This window comes from Cucumis sativus, chromosome 3 (genome assembly GCF_000004075.3).
Source record: "Cucumis sativus cultivar 9930 chromosome 3, Cucumber_9930_V3, whole genome shotgun sequence".
Taxonomy (NCBI): Eukaryota; Viridiplantae; Streptophyta; class Magnoliopsida; order Cucurbitales; family Cucurbitaceae; genus Cucumis; species Cucumis sativus.
Window position 1 is genome coordinate 3,115,762 of NC_026657.2, and position 21,467 is coordinate 3,137,228.

General features: G+C 27.6%; 2 protein-coding genes across 2 annotated transcripts; one reads left to right on the forward strand and one right to left on the reverse strand.

The window, feature by feature from the left end:
• The first annotated feature begins 1,158 nt into the window (after positions 1–1,158).
• LOC101207286 ((-)-germacrene D synthase) lies at positions 1,159–6,144 on the forward strand. Its single transcript, XM_031882418.1, is given in 7 exon segments — positions 1,159–1,344; positions 2,696–2,975; positions 3,248–3,650; positions 4,263–4,481; positions 4,596–4,737; positions 5,326–5,574; positions 5,769–6,144. Coding segments are annotated over 7 exon segments (1,716 nt in total). The 5' UTR covers positions 1,159–1,218; the 3' UTR covers positions 6,066–6,144.
• A 10,172-nt stretch (positions 6,145–16,316) lies between these two features.
• Positions 16,317–17,877, reverse strand: LOC101202953 (ethylene-responsive transcription factor ERF026-like). The gene has a single exon (XM_031881999.1). The coding sequence runs from the start codon at positions 17,317–17,319 to the stop codon at positions 16,810–16,812; it is 510 nt and encodes a 169-aa protein (XP_031737859.1). The 5' UTR covers positions 17,320–17,877; the 3' UTR covers positions 16,317–16,809.
• Between the last annotated feature and the right edge of the window lie 3,590 nt (positions 17,878–21,467).

The window sequence follows — 21,467 nt, forward strand, 5'->3', positions numbered from 1 at the left end:
TTCCAAGGCATCCAAAAATGCTACTTTAAGCCATGCTGTCGTTCCTCATCAAACTGCAAACTTTCTTCCAAGTCCTTGAGGAAGATTATTTCCTTTCATATCAATCCAACACTTTGGTACCTATACATAAATACTTTTATTTACGTCGTTTTGCATGATATGAAATGTCGTTTTCGTTTCATATTATTTAAATTTATCAGCTAACTATAAACTATATATAGAGAGAGAGAGTTAATACGTCTCATAGTATTTGGCATGTATTTTTCACTTTAATTTGCTTTTATCTATTTCGATGAAAACATCTATATTTTAAAATCTTTTCAGCTATATCATTTATGATGGAAAGAATAAATAAAAATGGTGTACGTGATTTTTCAAAATACGTAGTTGTTAATTTAGATTAATTAGTGTTTAATTATCATTTTAAGTTAATCATCTTATTTCTTCATTGTGTTGGTGTATGGGGATGGAGATGGAAAAGAGAGCATTCAAATTAAATGAGTTATTGTGTGTTATGTGATTTATGCATGGGATGTTTGGAACTTTGGAGGAATAGGAAAGTGATTCATGAAAATGGAAGTGGATGATGGTAGAGTGTGGTGAAGTGTGCTGTGTCCGATAATAGTTTGGAGAAGCCAAATCCGCTCATCCATTGTTAATTAATGTGAAGTACAAATGTTTGGAATTCATGAACTTTTTTCGACAAGGAAAAACCACAATTCTAATTATTTTGAGAAAGATTATTGGTAAAATAAGAAGAAATTCATAAACTATGAGGAAGAAGTGAGAAAGATTATTTTAAAATTGAGGTAAAAATGGATATTTCACATCTTCAAAAGATGAAGAAAACAAACATGTTTTCTAAAAGAGATCCATAAGAAATAATCATCTTTTTAATTTTGGGTCAATTTGGGTAACTTAATATATTACCCTTCCATTTCACATCATTGGGTCATTTCATTATATATTATTGGATTTTGTAAGATTGAGTAAAATCTTTTTGCCGGCCTTGGATTTTCAACTAATCGGCCAATAACAAAAAGACAGCCATTACGCAACACTCGTCCAATAATAACATATCTTGTTATAAAATAATCCACACCCAAATATAAATTACGTAAAGTTACGTGTTGTTTTAAGAAAGAAAGTTATAGAAACCCTTTGTACAAATATTCTCAATTCATACAATCATCTTGTGTTTAAGAGAACATAATTAAAATGGCATATGAAGAAATTATAGCAGCAAATAATGGATGTTTCGATGATGGTGTTCTTCGTCGAGCTGCAGAATTTCCGCCAAGTCCTTGGGGAGATGTTCTTTCCTTTCATTTCAACAATCACCTGGTATATATATAACATATATGCAATATAATTTTCTTTGCTAATTGTTTTCTTTTCCATCATTTTGTAGGGGTTTTTTTTTTTTTTTTTTGTTTAGTAAGTAGATTTTAAACTAAATTAATTATATTTGAACATATGAAGACAATCAAAGTACTTGGCAATTCGACCAGTAATCCTTGATCTTATTAGCAATAAGATGAACTTTTTCCTTGCATTATTCTTACATATACCTCAAGCTTGCTTACATAATACTCGTGATTTTAACATTAATATATATTTGTTGGGTTATTTAGTGAACAACATGTATTATATTAGTTGAAATATATATATACATGTTTTTTTAGATAAAGATTAAAAGAAAAAATAAAAGAGAAAAAATCTTGTAAGTATTGAGAGTGTAGGAGATGCATAATAAAATGTAATTTTAATTGATAAAGTTTGGAATTAGTGTCCATTTAATTATGAAATTGGAAAAGAATCACTTTAGACTATACAAAGAATTATTAATTTTATACTATTTATGTGATCTACTCTTCCCATCTTTTCTCCTTCCTCATGTCTTATTTCCCCTTCTGCAATCTAACATCGCACAAAAGGGGAAGTTCAAAAGGCACACACAAGTTTTTCCTTAAACGAAATTGGGACGTTTGTAAAAATAGTAAAAAAAAATTATGATAATGGAGTTTATGTCACTACATTTTTTAAATTGTAAATTTAAAGGCCGACAGCTCTTTGATAGTTCTCTGATAGCCTCTCATATATCTAATTATTAATCATATTTGAAATATGCAAAAAAAAAAGAAAAAAAAAATGTTAAGGGTTGCTTTTTTTATCTAATTTTTTTTTGTCATTCAATATAATTTTCCTTTTTCTTTTGTCTCATCTCTTCTGTTTAATTTTTTTTCAAAAAAAAAATTCTAAATCTCTGTATGTTTGATTGCCAATTTATGTGTACAAATGAAGTTAAGAGAAAATTATGGTTTTGCTATTGGAGGATGCAAATTTGGAAGGTTAAGATGAGAGTCGTTATCATTCACATGGTTTCAGTTAATTAGTAAATGGAGAGGGAATAATAACCAGTAAAATGAGTTTCTTTTTATTTTTCTAAAATTAAAAACACCCTTTTATAAAGATGTTTTCTTTCATCATGTTGGTGCTTGAAACAGATTGGTAAGAAGGATCATGTTTTTTCTTTTATTATGTTTGGTGGTGGTTTTCAAACTTCAAAAACCAAATAGATATTAACCCTAAATCTTAGAAACCAAAGATGTATTTTGTCCTTTTTACATGGCTTTTACATATAGAGAATAAGGTATATCTTTTTCATATGGAATACAATATAATGTAAAATCAGGTTGAAGATAGCGTGGTGGAGAAACAACAATTCCAAGAAGTGAAAGAAGAACTGAGAAGCATGTTTGCAGCTGCTGAAAATTCTTCGAAAAGACTAAGTTTAATTGATTCAATCCAACGTTTAGGTCTTTCTCACCACTTTCAAGAAGAAATTAATGAAGTTGTTCTTGAACAAATTGAAAAGCTTAGAAAAGTTAACGACGAGGATGCTGATGAGAACCTTTACCTTGTTGCTCTTCGATTTCGATTGCTTAGACAACAAGGTTACTACGTTTCATGTGGTAAAAGTTCCTCAAACAATTCTTTCAAAGAATTAATTTTTCTAGAATAAATTAGCCATCTTCACTTTAATTGGGTCAGTATAGTGTTTATTTATAATACATATGTTTGGTTTCTTTACTCTATTCTCATCGTTAATAAGTTAAAGTTTAGAAACCAAGTCGAGAATTCTACATTGAAAAAGCTAAGAAGATTCAAACACTCTTTATAAAATAGATTAACTACTTCTTTTATAATCAATTAATTTTGAGATGAAACCCCGTACTATTAATAGAATTTATAATAAAATATATTTATCAATTCAAAGTTCTTAAATTTTAAGAAATATGAAATAGACTTTTAAAATTTTACAGATTTGTTAGATATTATTGAAAGTATTGATGTGAAGCATCCCACTTGAGAACGAAGGGAGAAAATATATTGGATGAAGCATTAGCTTTCACAACTACTCATCTTCAAGCAATGGCCATGGATTCCAATTCTCCATTCTTCGAGGAAGCCAAATATGCATTGAAGTGGCCAATTTATAAAGCTGTGCCAAGGTTTATGGCTAGGCAATATATCTCTCTTTATCACAACAATCCATTGAAGAATAATAATGTTCTGCTCACTTTTGCAAAGTTGGACTACAATTCTCTCCAAAAACTTTACCACAAAGAGTTGGGTGAATTTTCAAGGTGAAGCTTTTCTCATTGACATTACTACTCTCTTTTAGGGGAAAAAAAATATAGATTGCTTTTATTAGGATTCTTCGAAACAAAATTATTTTAAATTTACTCCAAATATTTACAAATATAACAAAATTTTAAACTTTATTTAGTGATAGACAATTCATATAGATAGACATCAAATGTCTATTAGCATCTACTAGTAATAGTTGGTAATAGTCTATCAATGTCTATCTGCATCTATTAATAATATTTTGCTATATTTCTAAATATTTTGGTTCATTTTGCTATATCTTAAATTGACACTTCTTTAAAACTTATAAAAAAAATATTTACGAATATAGCAAAATATTAAACTCTATCTACGACCGACCGAGATAAACTACACTATTTGTGTCATGATAAACTACTCTTTGTGTCATGATGTGTATCGTTTGTCTGTCATGATCTATCATGACACAAATAAACACACAAATAGTAGTATATAGTAGTCTATTGTAGATATATATATTTTTTATATTTTGTTATGTTTGTAAATTTTTTTAAACAAATTTATCACTTACAATATTTTTTTTAACAAATTTATCATTTACAATATTTTTTTTTTGAAAAACTATATAGGTGGTGGAAAGATCACAAGTTGAAGGAGCTATTACCTTTTGCACGAGTTAGAGTGGTGGAGATCTATGTTTGGGCATTGGGAATTCAATATGAACCAAAGTACTCTAATACTAGAAGAATATTAGTCAAAATTATTACTTTTATATCTCTTCTTGATGATATGTATGATGTCTATGCCACACTTGATGAACTTCAACTATTCACCAATGCCATTCAAAGGTTCACTCTTCATATTCCTAGTTTATTCAATACTTGAAAACTTATATTGAATAATCACATTCCTACTTCACTCTAGCTCCAATCTAATATTTTGAACTTTGGAATGTATTTCAGGTGGGATGTGAGTTGCATTGAGAAGCTCCCAAATTACATGAAAGGACTTTATGAAACTGTACTTGAAGTTTATGAAGAGATTGAACAAGACATTTCCAAGGATAATAATATTCCGTTTGCGTTTGACTATGCAAAAGAAGCGGTAAATTCTTCTGTGATGTGATCTCATATACGTTTTTTCTACTCACACTTTTGGTCATTTCACTGTTTATTCTATTAAATTGAAAAACTTTTCTCTACCTCATCAAGCCTTTTGTTTGTTTTTCTTTTGTGATCACTAAATGCTCTTTTCTTTGAGCCTGATAAAATGTTGAATGTTTGGGGCAGTCATAGAATGTGTCAACTTAGTTTGCATATCTTAGTGCACCTACCTATTGATCCCTTCTCCTCTTGTATTTCGGGTCAAAAAGGCAAAATTTTGAAAATGTTTGGAAAGGTGAAAGCTTTCTAAAATAACACATAAAAATTCATGAATGAAGTTAAGATATGGTGAAGATGCTAAGAGGGTAAAAACCCTAATTGGAATTCTCCAATGTATCATTTTATTCAAAAGAAAAACAGAGAGACAAGAAAGAAAAACCACTAACGAACTCGTTTTCCAATATGCATTTTGTTTTTATAATATTGTTAAAAGCTTTTCTATAGTTTCATTGAAACGGTCTATTGTCGACATATCACGTTCAAAATTTGGTTCAGAATCATCTAATTTGATTTTGAGGTTTGGATACAGATGAAAAGTCTATGCAAAGCTTACTTTATGGAGGCTAAATGGTTCAATGAAGGTTATGTACCAAAAGTGGAAGAATATATGAAAGTTGCCAGCATTTCTGCTTCCTATAATGTTTTTGCTTCAATTTCTTTCCTTTCTTTAGGAAATGTTGCTTCAAAGGAGGTTTATGAATGGGCTCAAACTCAGCCTATTCTTCTTAAAGCAACTGGTGTAATGGGCAGGCTTCTCAATGACATAGTTTCTCACAAGGTAGATCCAAGAAAGAAAGAAAAATTATCTTTCAAAATATGTCCACTATAGATCATATCACTCGTAAAAGTCTAAATATCTCACGTACATAAATTTTTCTTTCTGTTATATGTACACTTACTTAATTAAGTGCCTAAATCAAAAGCAACATTACTTTATTATTTATATGTTTAACAGTACTTGTTATCTTTTAGTTTGAACAAGAGCGAGGACACGTGGCTTCTGCAGTGGAATGTTACATGAAAGAATATGGAGTATCAGAAGAAGAAGCCATAATTGAATTAGAAAAGGAAGTTGGAACAGCATGGAAAGATGTGACAGAAGATTACACAAAATTTTCGTTGAAGCTCCCAAATGTGATCCTTGAATGTGTGTTGAATGTTGCAAGAATTTCAGATTTCTTTTATAAGAAAGTAGATGGTTACACATTTGCTGATGAAGAAACCAAACATTTTATTGACTTAATGCTTACTCACCCTGTTCCAACTTGACCGACTCTAAAGCATTATTGTTTGATCCGATCCTATATATATATACTTTCTATATTTGAGATTTGTTGGTTGCTTGGTATGTGAGAAGTTCATTAGTTAGTTCGTATGAAACTCAGTTTAATTTCTTTCCAATTATTGATTGCCTTTGTTTCTTTCTTCTTCTTTCTTCTTCTTTTTTGTCTATTTCTTTTTTTTCTTTCTTAATGATCTTAATTTCCACATACATGTTTGTTTTTCTTCCTTTTTGCTCTGCTTACAAATTAATTCATTCTAACAAATTTGCACCACAAGTTTATTTTAAAGTTATGCTATAGAAAATCATTTTAACTTGTAATTCATTATCAAACCTTACATTTACCTGTTCAAGAACTTATTTCGCAATATTAGTATCTAAAAATTCAAGTTTCTTCGCTATTTATATTAGAGAGCTCAAATCTTACCGATAGAAGACCAATATATAACAAGATTAAAGTTGAGACCGTAATAAGGTAATATTTAAACTCAAATGAATCTTAATTAGTTTTCTTTATTTTATAGCGTACATGTGCTCGTGAACTAATGTTTTTAAATAGAACCTACACCATGAATTAGTTCTCTAGTGTTTTTTTTCCAAATTAAAATAATAGTTTTCAAATAAATTTATTTTGAGTATATCACATGATTTTTATGATTATATTCAAGTAATGGCATATTTTCTTTTATTTTCTCAAACAAGAAATATTAATTTTAGTGATTTCAAACTTAATGCACCAATATTTTCTAAGACATAATTATAAATATTTTTTAAAATAGTAAAATCATTGAAGTATCTAGAAATATATAAAAACATCACTACCTATCAACAATAAAGGTCGAACACTATCTATTAGTGAATATGATAGTTATCTATTACTATCTATTTATCACTAATAAATAATAAAATTTTGTTATATTTAAAAATATTTTTTAGTAATTTTGTTATTTAAAAAATTACTTTTTTTTATTAAATAAAATTATCTAATTTGTCAACTTTTCAAAAGTTTTCCTTTACTTCACTTGATTACGATGTAGTACCCTATAAATATTGTCATGGGCCTCTTCTAGGCTTAGGCATATCATATTTAGATACTATTCTCAACGGAAATTGTAATGGATGACTATTTTAGCAATAATAATTAAGGATATAGCAACATTTTAAAAAAATTGCAAATATAGCAAAACTATCACTGATAGACTTGTATCGCTAATAGACTTCATATGATATATCAGTGATAGACTAATATTTGCAACATGGTCTATCGGTGATGGACTCATATAATTGATAGAATTTGACAAAATTTGCTATATTTGCAAATTTTTTAAAATTGTACTATATACTTAATTAATTTAAATTTAATTGCTAATTTTGCAACTATCCATAAACTCAATCCCATGTTGCATAGCTTAATTAATTATTTGGCCTAACCTATTTAGGGTTGCATACTTGATTAAATTTGGAATTGAACCACAATAATCTTCTTGATCCCTACCATGTTTACACATAAGTTAAGTCACACTTGTTTTTAGAGAACTAGAACAATTTGAATAAAATTCCGTAACAAAAGCATCCAAATGCCAATATTAATATTTGGATATCGTTATATACTCAAAATTTTCTTACTACTTTTTTTAAAAAAAAATTAAATACTCTTGGTTCTCAAGTATCGATGAATTTATGTGTTTGGTCCTTAAGTTTTAAAAATATGCATTTTTAGTTCCTGAGTTTTAGGAATAGATTCTTTTAGTCTCTGAGTTTTCAAAACATACTGTTTTAGTTTATGAGTTCTTAAAAATAGATTTAAAAAATGTCGTACATGTATGCTTTGTTTAATTTTTTTAAAAATAATTATATGATATTTACAATTTGAAAATAATATAGTTTTAAAGGGAATATAATTTTTAGAAATTATTCTTCTAATTTTAAATATCATATAATTATTAAAATAAAAGTATATATAAAATTATTTGAGAGAACTTTTCAATCTATTTCTAAAAACCCTCGAGGACTAGAAATAGGTTTATCTTATAAATGTAGAGAGTAAAAAGGTAAATGATTAAAATAAGAAAACCAACCAACACACATATTTTTCAAAACTTAAGGATTAGAAAAGTAATTTTTCTTTTTTTAAGAAATTAGATACGAATTAGGATTAGTAAGTATAAGGATATTTCAACTAATTTAGCATTGTTGAATAGGAAGTTTTGAGTCAATCACAAATTGTCACATCATTTACTAAATTAATGATGAAAAATACAAATAATTAAATTTGAGACTAGTTACAAAAATTGACATGTGTCTCAAATTAAAATTGAAAACATAAATTGGTCAATTATAAGGATGTCACATGTTTTCATTATGACCGTTGGATCAAGTTAATATTTTGGTCCAATTACATATTATTTACTTGGGCTAAGTTTAATTAAAAAATAAGCTTAATTTAGCTCAAATGTTAAATATGACTCAAATCCATGTGATTGAGTCCATGGACCAACGAGGGTCAAGCCCATAAAGCCCACTAGAGAATTCTATAAATAAACAAGTTCCCCTTATTTGTAAGGGTTTGAAATTTTTTATTTCAAAAAGTCTAGAGAGAATTATCCTGAATGCTAGAAGAATACCTAACTCCTAAAGTCGACCACCCTCGAAAATTGAAGCTCCTTTGAAGATACAAGCTTTCTTCCAAGACCCCAACTTCAAGCACATCACGTGTTCCGCTTCTTGAAATCAAGCATAGACATTCAACCAACTTTAAGAACACCATGTGCTCCGTTTCTTCCAAATCGAGCGTAGGTGTTCAATTGAGAGAGAATCAGAGGATCAAATTCTAGAGAGAGAATCAGAGGATCAAATTCTAGAGATCGAACCACGTCACATCAAAATTTAAAAAATACAACATCAACTCAAGTTCAACTCACGAATCAAACTCCTTGTTTCTCATTTCTTGTGTTATTTTTCCTACCATTTTTGCTTATTTTTTAGTTTAAAAATAATTTAATTATGTAAAAAATAAAAATTATATACAAAAATTCATTAAAATATACAAAATAAAATAATTGTAAGAACATTAACATTATCAAATACACATAAGTCTCGTTGCAAAATTAGTAACTATAATGCAATAGATATATTTTCAACTAGTACCATTTTTATTGTATGCTTAGTTCTTTACTCTCTCAAAATTTGAAATTTTCAAAGGTCACTCACTCCCAAGCTATTTTTTGTATTTATTATGTATTAATAGTTTGTGCAATACATATTTGTTCTCATGGAGTTTTGTCAAAAAAAAAATTTTGAGATTTAATTGTTTGTTATTTATTCCTTTGTTAGTTTAAGTTTTACAAGCTACAACTCCTTTCATGAACAAAAAGAAAGTGGTAAGGGAACGATCTAGAACTTCTTGTTGCTTGTTGTTTATCGTTAATTTCTGTTTTCTTTTTGTTCGCCCAAGATAAAAAAAAATTATCAGATTTGTGAGGATTAACAAATGTGAGACTCCTTTCCCTCAAATAAGAAACAAAACAACAAGAATTTTGTTGTAACGCCCCGAAAATTAATAATTTATTAAGTTAACTAATTAGAGAATTTGATTTTGTGGTGTGTGTTGAGAATTTGATTTAATTATATGTTGTGAAAAATATTAGTTTTATGGAAATTGAAATTTAATTAAATAATTTGGATCTTATTTAATTAATTAATTAAGTTGAAGAGTGAAAATTTGTGGTAGATTTGATAATTATATGTCTATATAATTATTACGAAAAAGGAAAAGTGATTATATTTGTCAAAATATAATTATTTAAAGCAAAGATTTTATATTGAAAATAAGATAAAAATAATTTATTTGTGGAAGGATACTTACGTAAAGAAAAGATATTTATGGAGAAAAAGAAGGAAATTAATTATATTTTGGAGAAATGATATTTGTGGAGAGAGAAAATAAAAAATTTATATTGTGGAAGAATAATTGTTTTTGGAAAAGATAATTAATTTAGGGAAGTGAAAAAAGAACTTATTATTGATTTTCGGAAGATAAAAAAGAAGATTTAATTGAGAGATTTAAATGAGGAAAAAGATCGTGGACATTACTTAATATGAAAACGTAAAGTTAATTAGACAATGAAATATAATTGTTGAAATGTAAGATAATTAATAAAGGGAGATGATTGATTTGATCCTATCACAAAATATGATGGATTATTTAATTAAGAGAGAATAATGGTTTAAATAAATAGGTTTATTATATATTTTGATGAAAGAATAATATAATAATAAAGTATTATTATTATTGTTAATGGTTATAAATGCCTAAATTTATGTGCATTTAAAGAATTGTTTTGAGAAAAGATAACGAGAATAAAAATATATGTATATATTGGTATTATATAAAGAAAAGGAAATAATGTTAATAAAGATTATTATTTGGGTCTATAAATAGCTGTTTAAATTGAAAAGAGCTACACAAGAAGAAAAGGTTCTTCATCTTAGATTTTGATAAGGTTGAATTGGTCAAATTGAGTAAGTTAATTTGAAAGAATTTTTAGATGAAAGTCAATTGTTAATTTTATTAATTAAGATGCTGAAATTTCCTTTTATGATTAGGATTGAATTAATTGAATAATTTTTATTTTTCAGCAAAGGAATGTTTTTAGCTAATATCTTACGTAAGAGATTCCTACTACTAGACCTTCAAAAATAAAATTAAGAGCTTGCATGTTGTAAAAGACCTTTTTTGAAAAGTTGCAAGATTCTATCCACGACAGCGGCAAAGTCTTCACAGGTAGCATGTTGTGAAGTTCTCTCCACAATGGCAAAGCCTTCACGATGAAGACCAGACATCTACATATTTTTTTTAAAAACTACAATATTAAAATAATTATTTTTTAAACTACCATAAATCTCTAAATTTTTTTATCAACATACAATATTAAAATAAAAAAATTTTTCAAGTTTTGCCTAAAGTTGAGAAACGTTCCATAAAATTTGAAAACAAGAAAGAGAAAGAAGGGGTAAGTATTTCTTCTTTAAAAGGAAAGAAGGAAAGTAGAAGAGAGAGAGAGAGAGAGAGAATGTAGTCGGCCAAAGATTTGTCCATGTGTTTGAATACGTAGCATTATGATAGTTGGATATTGAGGAAATAGAGATCGTGAGGATGAAAACAAATGGTACCCAATGTCGGCCATATTTGGAGTTATTATTATTATCACTATTTTCTCTGAAGTAGTTTTGGTCAAATCTCAAACTTTTTGCTTCAAAAAAGTCCTCAAAGAAATTGCGGCTGCTTACCTTTCTTTATCTCTATCATCAAAATCATTCACCAACCCCACAATAAAACCACAAACATCCTTTTCCATTTGATTTCTTTCCTCCTTTAATCTTCCTCTCTGTTCGATAACCACCTCGTTTTTCGACTTTTAAATTTGTCTTTCTTATACCATTTTATTAATTTTTATATATATATTTTATAATGTTGTTTCTATTTTTTAAATTAAATATTCTAATATTTTCATCGCCGACTCTCTTCTATATATACACAATAATTCGTCTCTCATCATTTCATTTCGCTTTTGAAACTTTAGTCGCTCCTACTTTGATAGAGAAACCTCTTTCACAATTCTATATTTTTTCTTCGTATGACCCCACACCCGTTTTTCTTTTTAATCACTCCATTTTTTCCAAACTGGAATCTTGAACCTACTATATTGGTCCCTAGTTGTTCGTCCTCGTTGGTGACAACTCAACTCGTCAACTTCTAACAAACGACTCGTTTTTTTTTTTTCAAATATCATATATAATTGCAAGTGAATGTATTAATTAAGACTATTGTGTGTCAATCATCCAAGTCGAGTCTATATTTGGTATGTGGGTTTGTTTATCCTAGATATTACATATTAACAAAAAAATCTAGCTATTATATATATTATATAAACATACTAGCTTTTAAATTATCCTTTTTATTCCTTAAATATTAATTGATTTTGACCAATCATTAGGTTACAAAGATATGCAAATTAAACCACTGCATCCTCTGGCCTGCAATGTTTTGTTGGGGAGTAGTAATAGTGGCTAAGAGATATGAAAAAGAAATAGATATGGATGTAGTGATTAGATTTAAAGTATAAATATATAATAAAAGTTTTAAAAAAACTTACAAATGTAGCAAAATCGAGTTTATCAAATGAAAACTATATCCATGTTATAAATATTGGTCTATCATTGACATATCTTATTGATCTATTACTTATAGAAGTCTATGAATTTTACTATATTTGAGTTGCTTATTATACTTAAAATTGTTATTAGTCAATAGATAAACATAACCTTATTAAATTATACTTTTTCGTACTTGTAAATCACAATCTTGAAATGCAAATTATAGATTTTAAGTTTCTATGCCATTTTTTTTTTCTTTTATCTCATTTAAATATAATAATAGAAACTACAACTTTTTAAAGTCCAAACTTTTCGTCAAAACTTTCATTTTCATTAATATATAGCTCAATTTAATTAGCTAAAGTGTCAAACCTTTTTAAATATTGTTCAAAGGTTTGAATATTCATTTTTGGTAAAAGTTACTATTTCGATCACTATACTTTGGTTTGCTATTTTAACATTGATTTAACTTTTAAATTAAAAAGAAATAAATTTAATAAGTTTCAAAAAGAATAGTCAAACTCGAGTTAACAATGTCGTCCAATGATATATTATTCTCAAGAACAAAAAGTCAAATATATTCTTTGATATATACTTCACGAAATCAAATGTCATACACATTTATCACTTTTTAAGTTACCTTTTCCTATTGAGTCAATTAGTTGTGGTTTTACCTTAAACTACACCCTTTAAATTGCCTTGGAATGATTGGATTTAATAAAGGGGTGATTATTTATGTTTATGGGAAACAAAATTTAGAAATAGGTGTGTTCTAAATATAACAAATTGATTAAACAATGCTATAGCCTTTTAGTTGTTGGCAATTGTTAGACACAAGTGGATTAAATTTTATATGATCATAAAGAACTTTTTGTGTATAATGTGTGTGTGTGTGTATATATGAATTTGCCCATCAATTTAAATACTTATTTGGCAATGTCATACTATTAAATAATTCATTGGAAAGTCAAATATTGTAGGACCAAATTAATAGTGAGAGGACCACAACTAATCAATGTCATTCTCTTTCTTTATAGAAAATTTCAAGTTAAACTATCCCAAATTTTTAAAAGGTTTCTACTTATACTTTCTCCATTTGATTTAAATATACTTTTAGTATCTAAATTTTGTATCTTATTCTATTTTAATCCCTAAACAATAAAGAAAAGAAAGAAAGAAACCTTTGTTTTGATCCTAAACTTTTAAAAACGGTATATCTTAGTCTTTCTACCATTAAGATTTTGTTAACTCTTTAATAGAGTGATAAGGTGAACACGTAAGATGATTTGAAGAACTAGGGTGTCAAATAAGATAATTTACGGTTTTAATTTTTAATTAAAGGCTAAATGGTAAATTGGTTTTAACAAAGAACTAAAAAAGTAATTGTCTTTAAGATTTTGTTTGACACCATTTTACACATTGTCATTTTATTTCACTTTCTCACCTTATATGCGGATACAATTCATTCACATATAAAAAAAAATTAGTGTAGGATATTTTGTGATTAGATGTTTTTTTTTTTTTCTATTCCTCCTAATTCTTTATTTTTCCTGTTTGGGGACAAGGGTTGTGATTCATTATGAGAATCTTTATCTGCAATTTCGTAGAGTTTATTTTATAACTGTGTTGTACTTATTTTATTTTTCTAGTTTATTTTAACTTGTCGTGGATAATTTATGTCAGTGTTATTTTATCTCGTTTATTCTACTCAATATCGTTCTTCATTTACTTCAAGATTTCAAATTTTTTAAAACAATAATAAGGGTGAGGAGCCAGAATGGATGTGAAAGATTTAAGTTCTTTAGAAAAAAATTAACTGAATTAGTTTTTAAATTTGGGTTTATTTTATTCAAGTGTGTTGATTATGTTCCTATGTTAACATAAACTATTTATAGAATAAATTAACAAGATTTATTGGTTATCTATCAATTTAATTATTGTAATGAATAATTTAGAATCTAATCATGCAAATATAGAAGTCACATCATCATTCCGTTAAATAGTGAATGAAATTCTAAAGGCAGGAATCGAAGTTAAGATTTTTCTAAGAGTTTGCGGACCAAAATAGATATTTTAAAAGTTTATGGATCAAAATAGAACAAGATATAAATGTTAGAGGCCAAAAATAAGTTTCTAACCTATTTTGTTTTAATTTATTCCAAAATACCTTTAAACTTAACAAATGGTTAACAATATTATTTTTGTTAAAACAATTCATTAAAGCTATTGCAAACTAAATTGAAAATTAATGTGTAAAAGTTAAAAGTTTCTAACCTACATTATAGACAACCTCATCTACCTATTTGATGTTGGATATTTTGATAGACGATTTAGGATCGCCATAAAAAATCGTTCATCATCGTGACATATGTTCATGGTATGATGTCGATTTGTAATCCGTCATCATATGTAATCCCAAGAAACGAATTTGCTTGAATTATTTGTATCGTGTTTTGAATTTTAAGAAAATGATTGAGTTGTGGTGCTAGAGTAATTTGATTTGAATTTTAAGTATTAGAAAAGATAAGAAAGGGGTGTTTGGACCAAAGGACCAAACGAACATGCTTTGCCTTAGCCAATAATGTGGTCATGGTCGAGGTTGAGCCTCTCCATTTTTTCCTAAATTATAAATTTATTCCAAACTCTTCGACTTCAAAACAAATTTAATTAGGATAAGGTTGATAAACGTTTTAAGTTCTTGAGATTCTGCAACATGCATACTTGGGAAGTTGGACTTTATAATTATAAAATAAACTTTAATGGGACTCAATGGTATGCTACCACTCATCATCATTCTTCACCTTGCCAAAGCAAGGGAAAGAAAAATTCTTGTGCATTTCTAGAATTAGTTTGTGTTTGTCTTTCCTCTCTATTAATATATATTCTCTCACAATTGCAACCATAAAAAAAAAATCAATTTTGAATTTCTAAACAAATCTCAAATTATAATTTGTTTAGATCAAAATATCCTAAGTTGAATTCATCATTGTTATAGTTTTTTTAGTTCTAAAATGATCAAAACCTAATTATAATTTTCAAGAAAAAGAAAATCCTAGCTCAAACTTGAACTCAAAAAATTTCAATATACAGATTGTTGATGGCTTATTGAATCCCTTTTCATAAGAAAGCATGATATATATGATATATATGTCAGTACTTCAACCTAATTACTTACTTGTTTGTTTCTCAATGTTTACTTCATTTTTTTCTATTATTTGTAATTTTAATTCCTTGCCTAAACAAAATTTTGGTTGTTATAATTATCAAAAAGTTGGTGATTTAAAATTTTTAAATATTTTGTTTCGTTTAATTTTTTATATTTAAAATGTATGATTATGACATTTATGCTATATAATATTTTTTAAAGATGAAGCCTTTACTTTTACACGTTATTGACCCCAAAATAGAGAAAAACCTCAATCTCTTTGTCCCCTAAAGACATAGAAAAGAGAAAATTTTCTAAGCTTCAGGTGCCTTTAAATTCAAACTTTTGCTTCAAAAAGGTTGCTTTGATCTCTTTTTTTCCTCTTCTTTCATATACATTTTTATTGGATGTTTTTCAGTGGGTCTGCCTCCTATTACAAACTTTTCTTTTATTAAATGGTGGGTTTGATACAATGTTTTCCAACATTCATATATATCAATGGACTACTATAATAATATCATTATCGTCCTGAATAACTTTTCAAGTTGGATTATGATGTGAAAAGTACTACAAATTTTAAATATAGTTGGATATTAAAAACATGCGAATTTTTGATCTCACATTCACGGTTTTTTAACGAAAGAACTAAATGAAAGGGAAAAAAAATATACATCAACGCTATTATTTTAATTTAAACCAAAACAGTAAAAAAGAATAGGATTAAAAAAACATTCTTTGGTGAGCTTAATTGAATGAGTTTAAAAATATAAAAAGTGTTTTATAGCCCATCAAGAGAAGCATTTCTCCAAATTTGTATTGGGTTTAGTTCACTCTTAATTAAAGCCAAAGGTAATACATTAAATAGAAGAAAAAAAAACTTTGATATATACTACAAAAACTAATGAGTGAAATCTAATAGTAGAAAAAACAATTAAAAGAAAAGAAAAGAAAACAAGTAGTCTGACATATCAACAAACCAAATTATTACAGACAACTGCAGTTCAAAGATAGATTTGTTACAAACAAAAATCATAAATTCAACACGAAAAGAAAAAAAAGAAAAAAAAGTTGTGGACCAATCAAAATTCATCATAACACAATCTCTCTCTTACTTTATCTCATAATAAATAATTAAGAGAAGAGAGAGAGAAAAAAGAAACAGACAAAATCTAATTCAAAATCTCTTTCTCCAACCAAAACCGTGTCTCTCTATCCAAATCTAAATCCCACATTCAGTCTAATTTTTTACTGTTCCAGACACCTTCTCATCGAAGCAAAAAACATTGTTCATAGTTCTAAATTTTTTTCCATATCCTTGTCGTTTGATTACCTTAATTTTCCCCCATGATTGTATTAAAATAAGTATGTTCCAATTCATGGAGTTTTAATTTATCTTTTTTATGGTTAATTTTTGTTTGTTTGTTTTTTCTCTAGTGGTAGCTCCAAAGATTTCCATCTCCACTTGAATTCCACGAGTAGTAATCATGTCGAGACGGCGACGAGTTCATTCGTGGGGGCGACAACAGCATTCCCTCAGCCATGTCATGTAAAAGATTTGGCATTCCGAACAGCGCTTCTTCATCGACAAACTCATTGGTTGGTGGAGATTGGTAGTGAGAGTTATGGTAACTGTTTTCTCCTTGATCATCAACCTTTTTGGACGCGGCGGCAGCAGCAGCAGCAATACGGATATCATTGGGGGATGTGGAAGCAGGAACCGGGTAGAAGGCAACTGAGTTGGGGAAGTTGAGAACGGCATTGCAACCCTTGAGTGCGAGTGCGGCTACGTCGTAGGCAGCAGCAGCCATTTCGGGTGTAGGGTAGGTGCCGAGCCATATTCGATTAGTCTTACGTGGCTCACGAATCTCGGAGACCCATTTGCCACCCCGGCAGCGGATTCCTTTGTAGTGATCATGTCTCTTGGAGGATGTAGAGGCCATGAGGTTAGGTAAAGGGTTTTGGTTTGATGGATAAAGAAGAAAAAGGTATGAAATTTGAGAGTGTTAGGAAGTGAGAAAAGTAGTTTAGAAGATAGTGATGATTGAGCCTACTTTAGCCTATACGTTTATAGGTATATTTGGGTCACCCTCCTATATACATATGCATTATGAGAGAGAGGACTAATGGGGTTTTTTTTCTATTTTTTGAGAAATTTTTGAGGGAGAGAGAATATTCAATTGGGAATTATGGGAGAAAAGTATGGTGGAGAGAGAGTGAGAGTAGATACAAGAGAGGGTTGAAGAGGGAGAGAGAAAGGTTAGATTGGGAATTGTGAGAGAAAAGTAAGGTAGAAATAGGAGAGAGTGGGGTTTCAAAGAGGTTTTTAAGAACTGTTGTGTAATACAAATTGTGGGCGAGGGATTAACCTTTTAATTCTCAAAAGTGGAGAATTAGTGTAAAAGAGAATGTAAATTTACTAATGGTTTAAGGGAGGAGAGAGAGGGAGAGGGTTAAAATAGGAAAGTTGAGAGAGAGAGAGAGAGAGAGAGAGAAGTGAAGTATGGGAGTTAAGGAAGAAAAGAGACAAAGTAAGAGAATTTATATAAAGAAAAAGGTAAAGCGTGGGAAATTCGTAGGTAATTAAAACAAACAAAAGAGAACAGTTGGATTTAGGGTTATGCCTAAAAGAAAAAAGAAAAGAAAGAAAAAAAGAAAAAAACTCACACACGGTTGAGCCAACACAATCACTCAATTAATTAGATATATGAGAATTGATATAGTGATAAATATATGTTCTTACAAAAGTATTATCAAAAGGAAAAAATGAGCTGTTCTATATATCTTATCATACCATAACTTTAGTAACACGTGCTTTTCATTTTATTCATACCAATAATAATATTTATAGTTCTTCATTTTTATTTTTTTATTTTCTTTTTTTCAAAAAATAACTCCAAAAGAAAAGGGGAGAATCCCTTTTTTTGTTGTTCTTATTTATTCTTTTAGTTATGTAGTGTGTTTTTGTGATATTCTTTTGGCCCATCCCATCATACAACCTAGTACCATAAAAAAAAAAAAAAGCATACATAATTTTACAAGGTGGGTCTATTCTATTTTTGTAGGATAAAAGGAAGAAATATAAGAGATGATGGATGGTACCATGTTTGGTGTATCAAAGCTTTTAAAATTGAGGGAAAAATAATGCACAATTTAGAAATAAACTAAAAATATCTGTAAAAATAATTAAAAATGTTGACCAGTCAACTGGTAAATTTTTTAACATGTCAAGTATGTTCTTTAATTAGTGATTGTCATTGATAGAAAAAAAAAAACTGAGAAAACATTTTTCAAATTGATAGCTATTACAGATAACATCTATCCGTGGTAATAATTTATAGCACCTATCAATTGTGATTACTAATAATTGATATCAATTAATAATGATAACTTACAATTTGAAAAAAATTAGATAAAATACTTGAAACTATCAATGATATTTTTTAATTTGAGAAATTAGAGAGGGTTTTTAGTATATATATAATATACATGCAATTATTTTATGTTTGTGTTATATATTCTATATATTATTTTTAGCTTAAATATCATTTATACAAAATTGTCCAAAAAAATTCATTTGTAATAATCCTAAATTTTTGGATTATATCAATTAAAACTCTAAACTTTCGTTACGCGGATAAAATCTAAATATTTTTTAGATTTTAATTTCAATTTCAATTTGTTAATACAAAAATCTTCACATGTTTATAAAAGAAATTTAATGATATGAGTGATAAACTTATTTGAGGAAAAATATGTTGGAAATTTTATTTAATAAGGATTTTGTTCATTATTTGAGAAAAAACATGAGTGATTTTTCATAATTACTTTTATTATATTACACTACTTAGGATAAATGATGTGAGAATTTTTCTCACCCTAATATTTGGTAAAGTTTTGTGGAAAGTTAAAAGTTATTTAGTTGATTTTGAATTTTTGTTTTTTTTGTTAAGTTTAGACAAAATATTAGAAGTGTTGTTGTCCTACATCGAAATGTTAAAAAAAGTTGTGAACACTAAACACTAAAAATAGCTTATGCCTTTAGGTTTCAATTGTTCCAATTAGAAAAATGGAGGATTAAGTGGAAGAAATGATCCTTGTTTGGAGGAAGAATTAAGTAATGGAAAGGAATATGGAGGATTATTTATAATCCTTGTTTGTAGGAATGATTAAGTGAAAGGATTATGATGGATTATAATAATCTTTCTTTGGGAGGAGGATTATTTGAGAGAAGGATTATGACAAAAAAATTGTATTCTTTTCCATTTGTGTAATTTTTTTTATTTGTACGTTAACCTCAATAAGAGAAAAAATACATAATTATTTTTATTTTTGGAAATAAAATTATTGTTTTTTTTGCCAACTCAATACAAAATAAAAAATGTGATAATATTTTTTACATTTGTGTAAATTGTTCGTACCATAAAACCTCTACAACCAAAAATTGTATTCAAATTCATTTTTGTAGTTAGGTTGCACCGTAATCCAAGCGTTCACAAAAAAATTGTATTGATTTTTTTTTTTGTTGATTTTGTATAAATATTTTTTTTACTTATAATGTACATCTAATATATTTTCAAAAGTAAAGTTATTTTTCTCATTTGTACGATTGTTTTTTTTATAATTTTTAACATTAAATCTAGTACACAAAATAAAGTGTATTATTATTTTTTTATTATGTAAAATATGTTTATGAAATTTATATCATAAATTCAATTCAGACATAAATTTTATTATTTAATTTTTCATTTGTCTTCAATTTGTAGTTCAATTTGATTCATAAATCCAATATATTAAAAAAATATGCTCTTTTTTAAAAAAAATTATGACAAATATTTGTTTTTTCTACCGCAAACCCATATGAGAAAGAAATTGAATTATATTTTTTTTCAATGTGTAAGAAATGCTCATGGAATGTTTTTTGTAAACCAAATACAAACAAAAATTGTATTAATTTTTTTTTTTTTTGGTTTGTCTAAACTTATTTATTTTGCTTGTATTGTTTTCCAAAATGACGAAAAATTTTATTAAAATAATGTTTATATTTCATTTCTACTGTAATTCCAACACACAACAAATATATATTAATTTTTAAATTGATTTTGTATAAAAAAATTTGGACCGTACACACAGTACACAATACAAACAAATTGTATTAGTTTTTCATTTATGTAAAATATGTTTCTTCAAATTGTACCGTAAATAGAACACAAAAAGAAATTTGTATTTAAAGTTTGTATCATCAATACTATACAATAAAAAATTGTATTATGTTGTTTTTATTTTTTCTTTCATTTATTATTTTTTTTTCTTCATGAGAGTAATAAGCAACATATTAGATAAGATGACGTTTGGCACAAAGAGAATGGAGAAGAAGAGAGGTAGATTAAATTGTTTGGGAAAGAGAATGAATAAGAGGATTAATTTAAAGAGAAGAAGAAATAGATGAGGAAATAGAAGAAGGAGAAGAAAGAGAAGGATTATATATATTGAAAAATGAAATGATTAGGTCGGGAAAGTAGGATAATAAATGAGAAAAGAGAAGGAATAACAGGACTTTTCCTTCCCCAAACGGCCCCTTTAAGTTGAACTGTGTTAACTTTAGTTAAATTCTTTTTCATATTCCCTAATTTGATAGAGTGGAAAAAGAGGACGTGAGCGGTCAAAAGTTTTGAGAGAGTAATCTTGTAATTGGGGTAATGGAGAGATTATTATTCCATGTGATTGTAATAATTTTTCTCGTCTTGGTATTTTTTTCTTCCAATTTGCAGTTTTTTCCTCTTTATATTTGTCAAATATATACTATTAGAGCTTGGGATAGTGATTTTGTAAATGAGGTTAGAGAGATTTTTTTTCTATACCATTGTAATTGTAGTCATCTAAATTTTTTCGACCTTATTTAAAATTAACTCAATTGCTATATTAATTTTTAATTTTGTGATTAACTCGCTTTTGTAAAAAAATGTTACTTAACTACTTATAAAGTTTTGTGGATAGTTTAGTTAGAGTAACTAAATTAGACTAACTAGGATAGATGAGAATTAATGATAACTTTTTTTTAGAGAATTTTGCAACCTTCACATCCCCTCTT

What these genes read in the sequence shown, in the direction of transcription:
- LOC101202953 (XM_031881999.1), bottom strand. Translation starts at nt 17,319, where the DNA reads ATGGCCTCTACATCCTCCAAGAGACATGATCACTACAAAGGAATCCGC.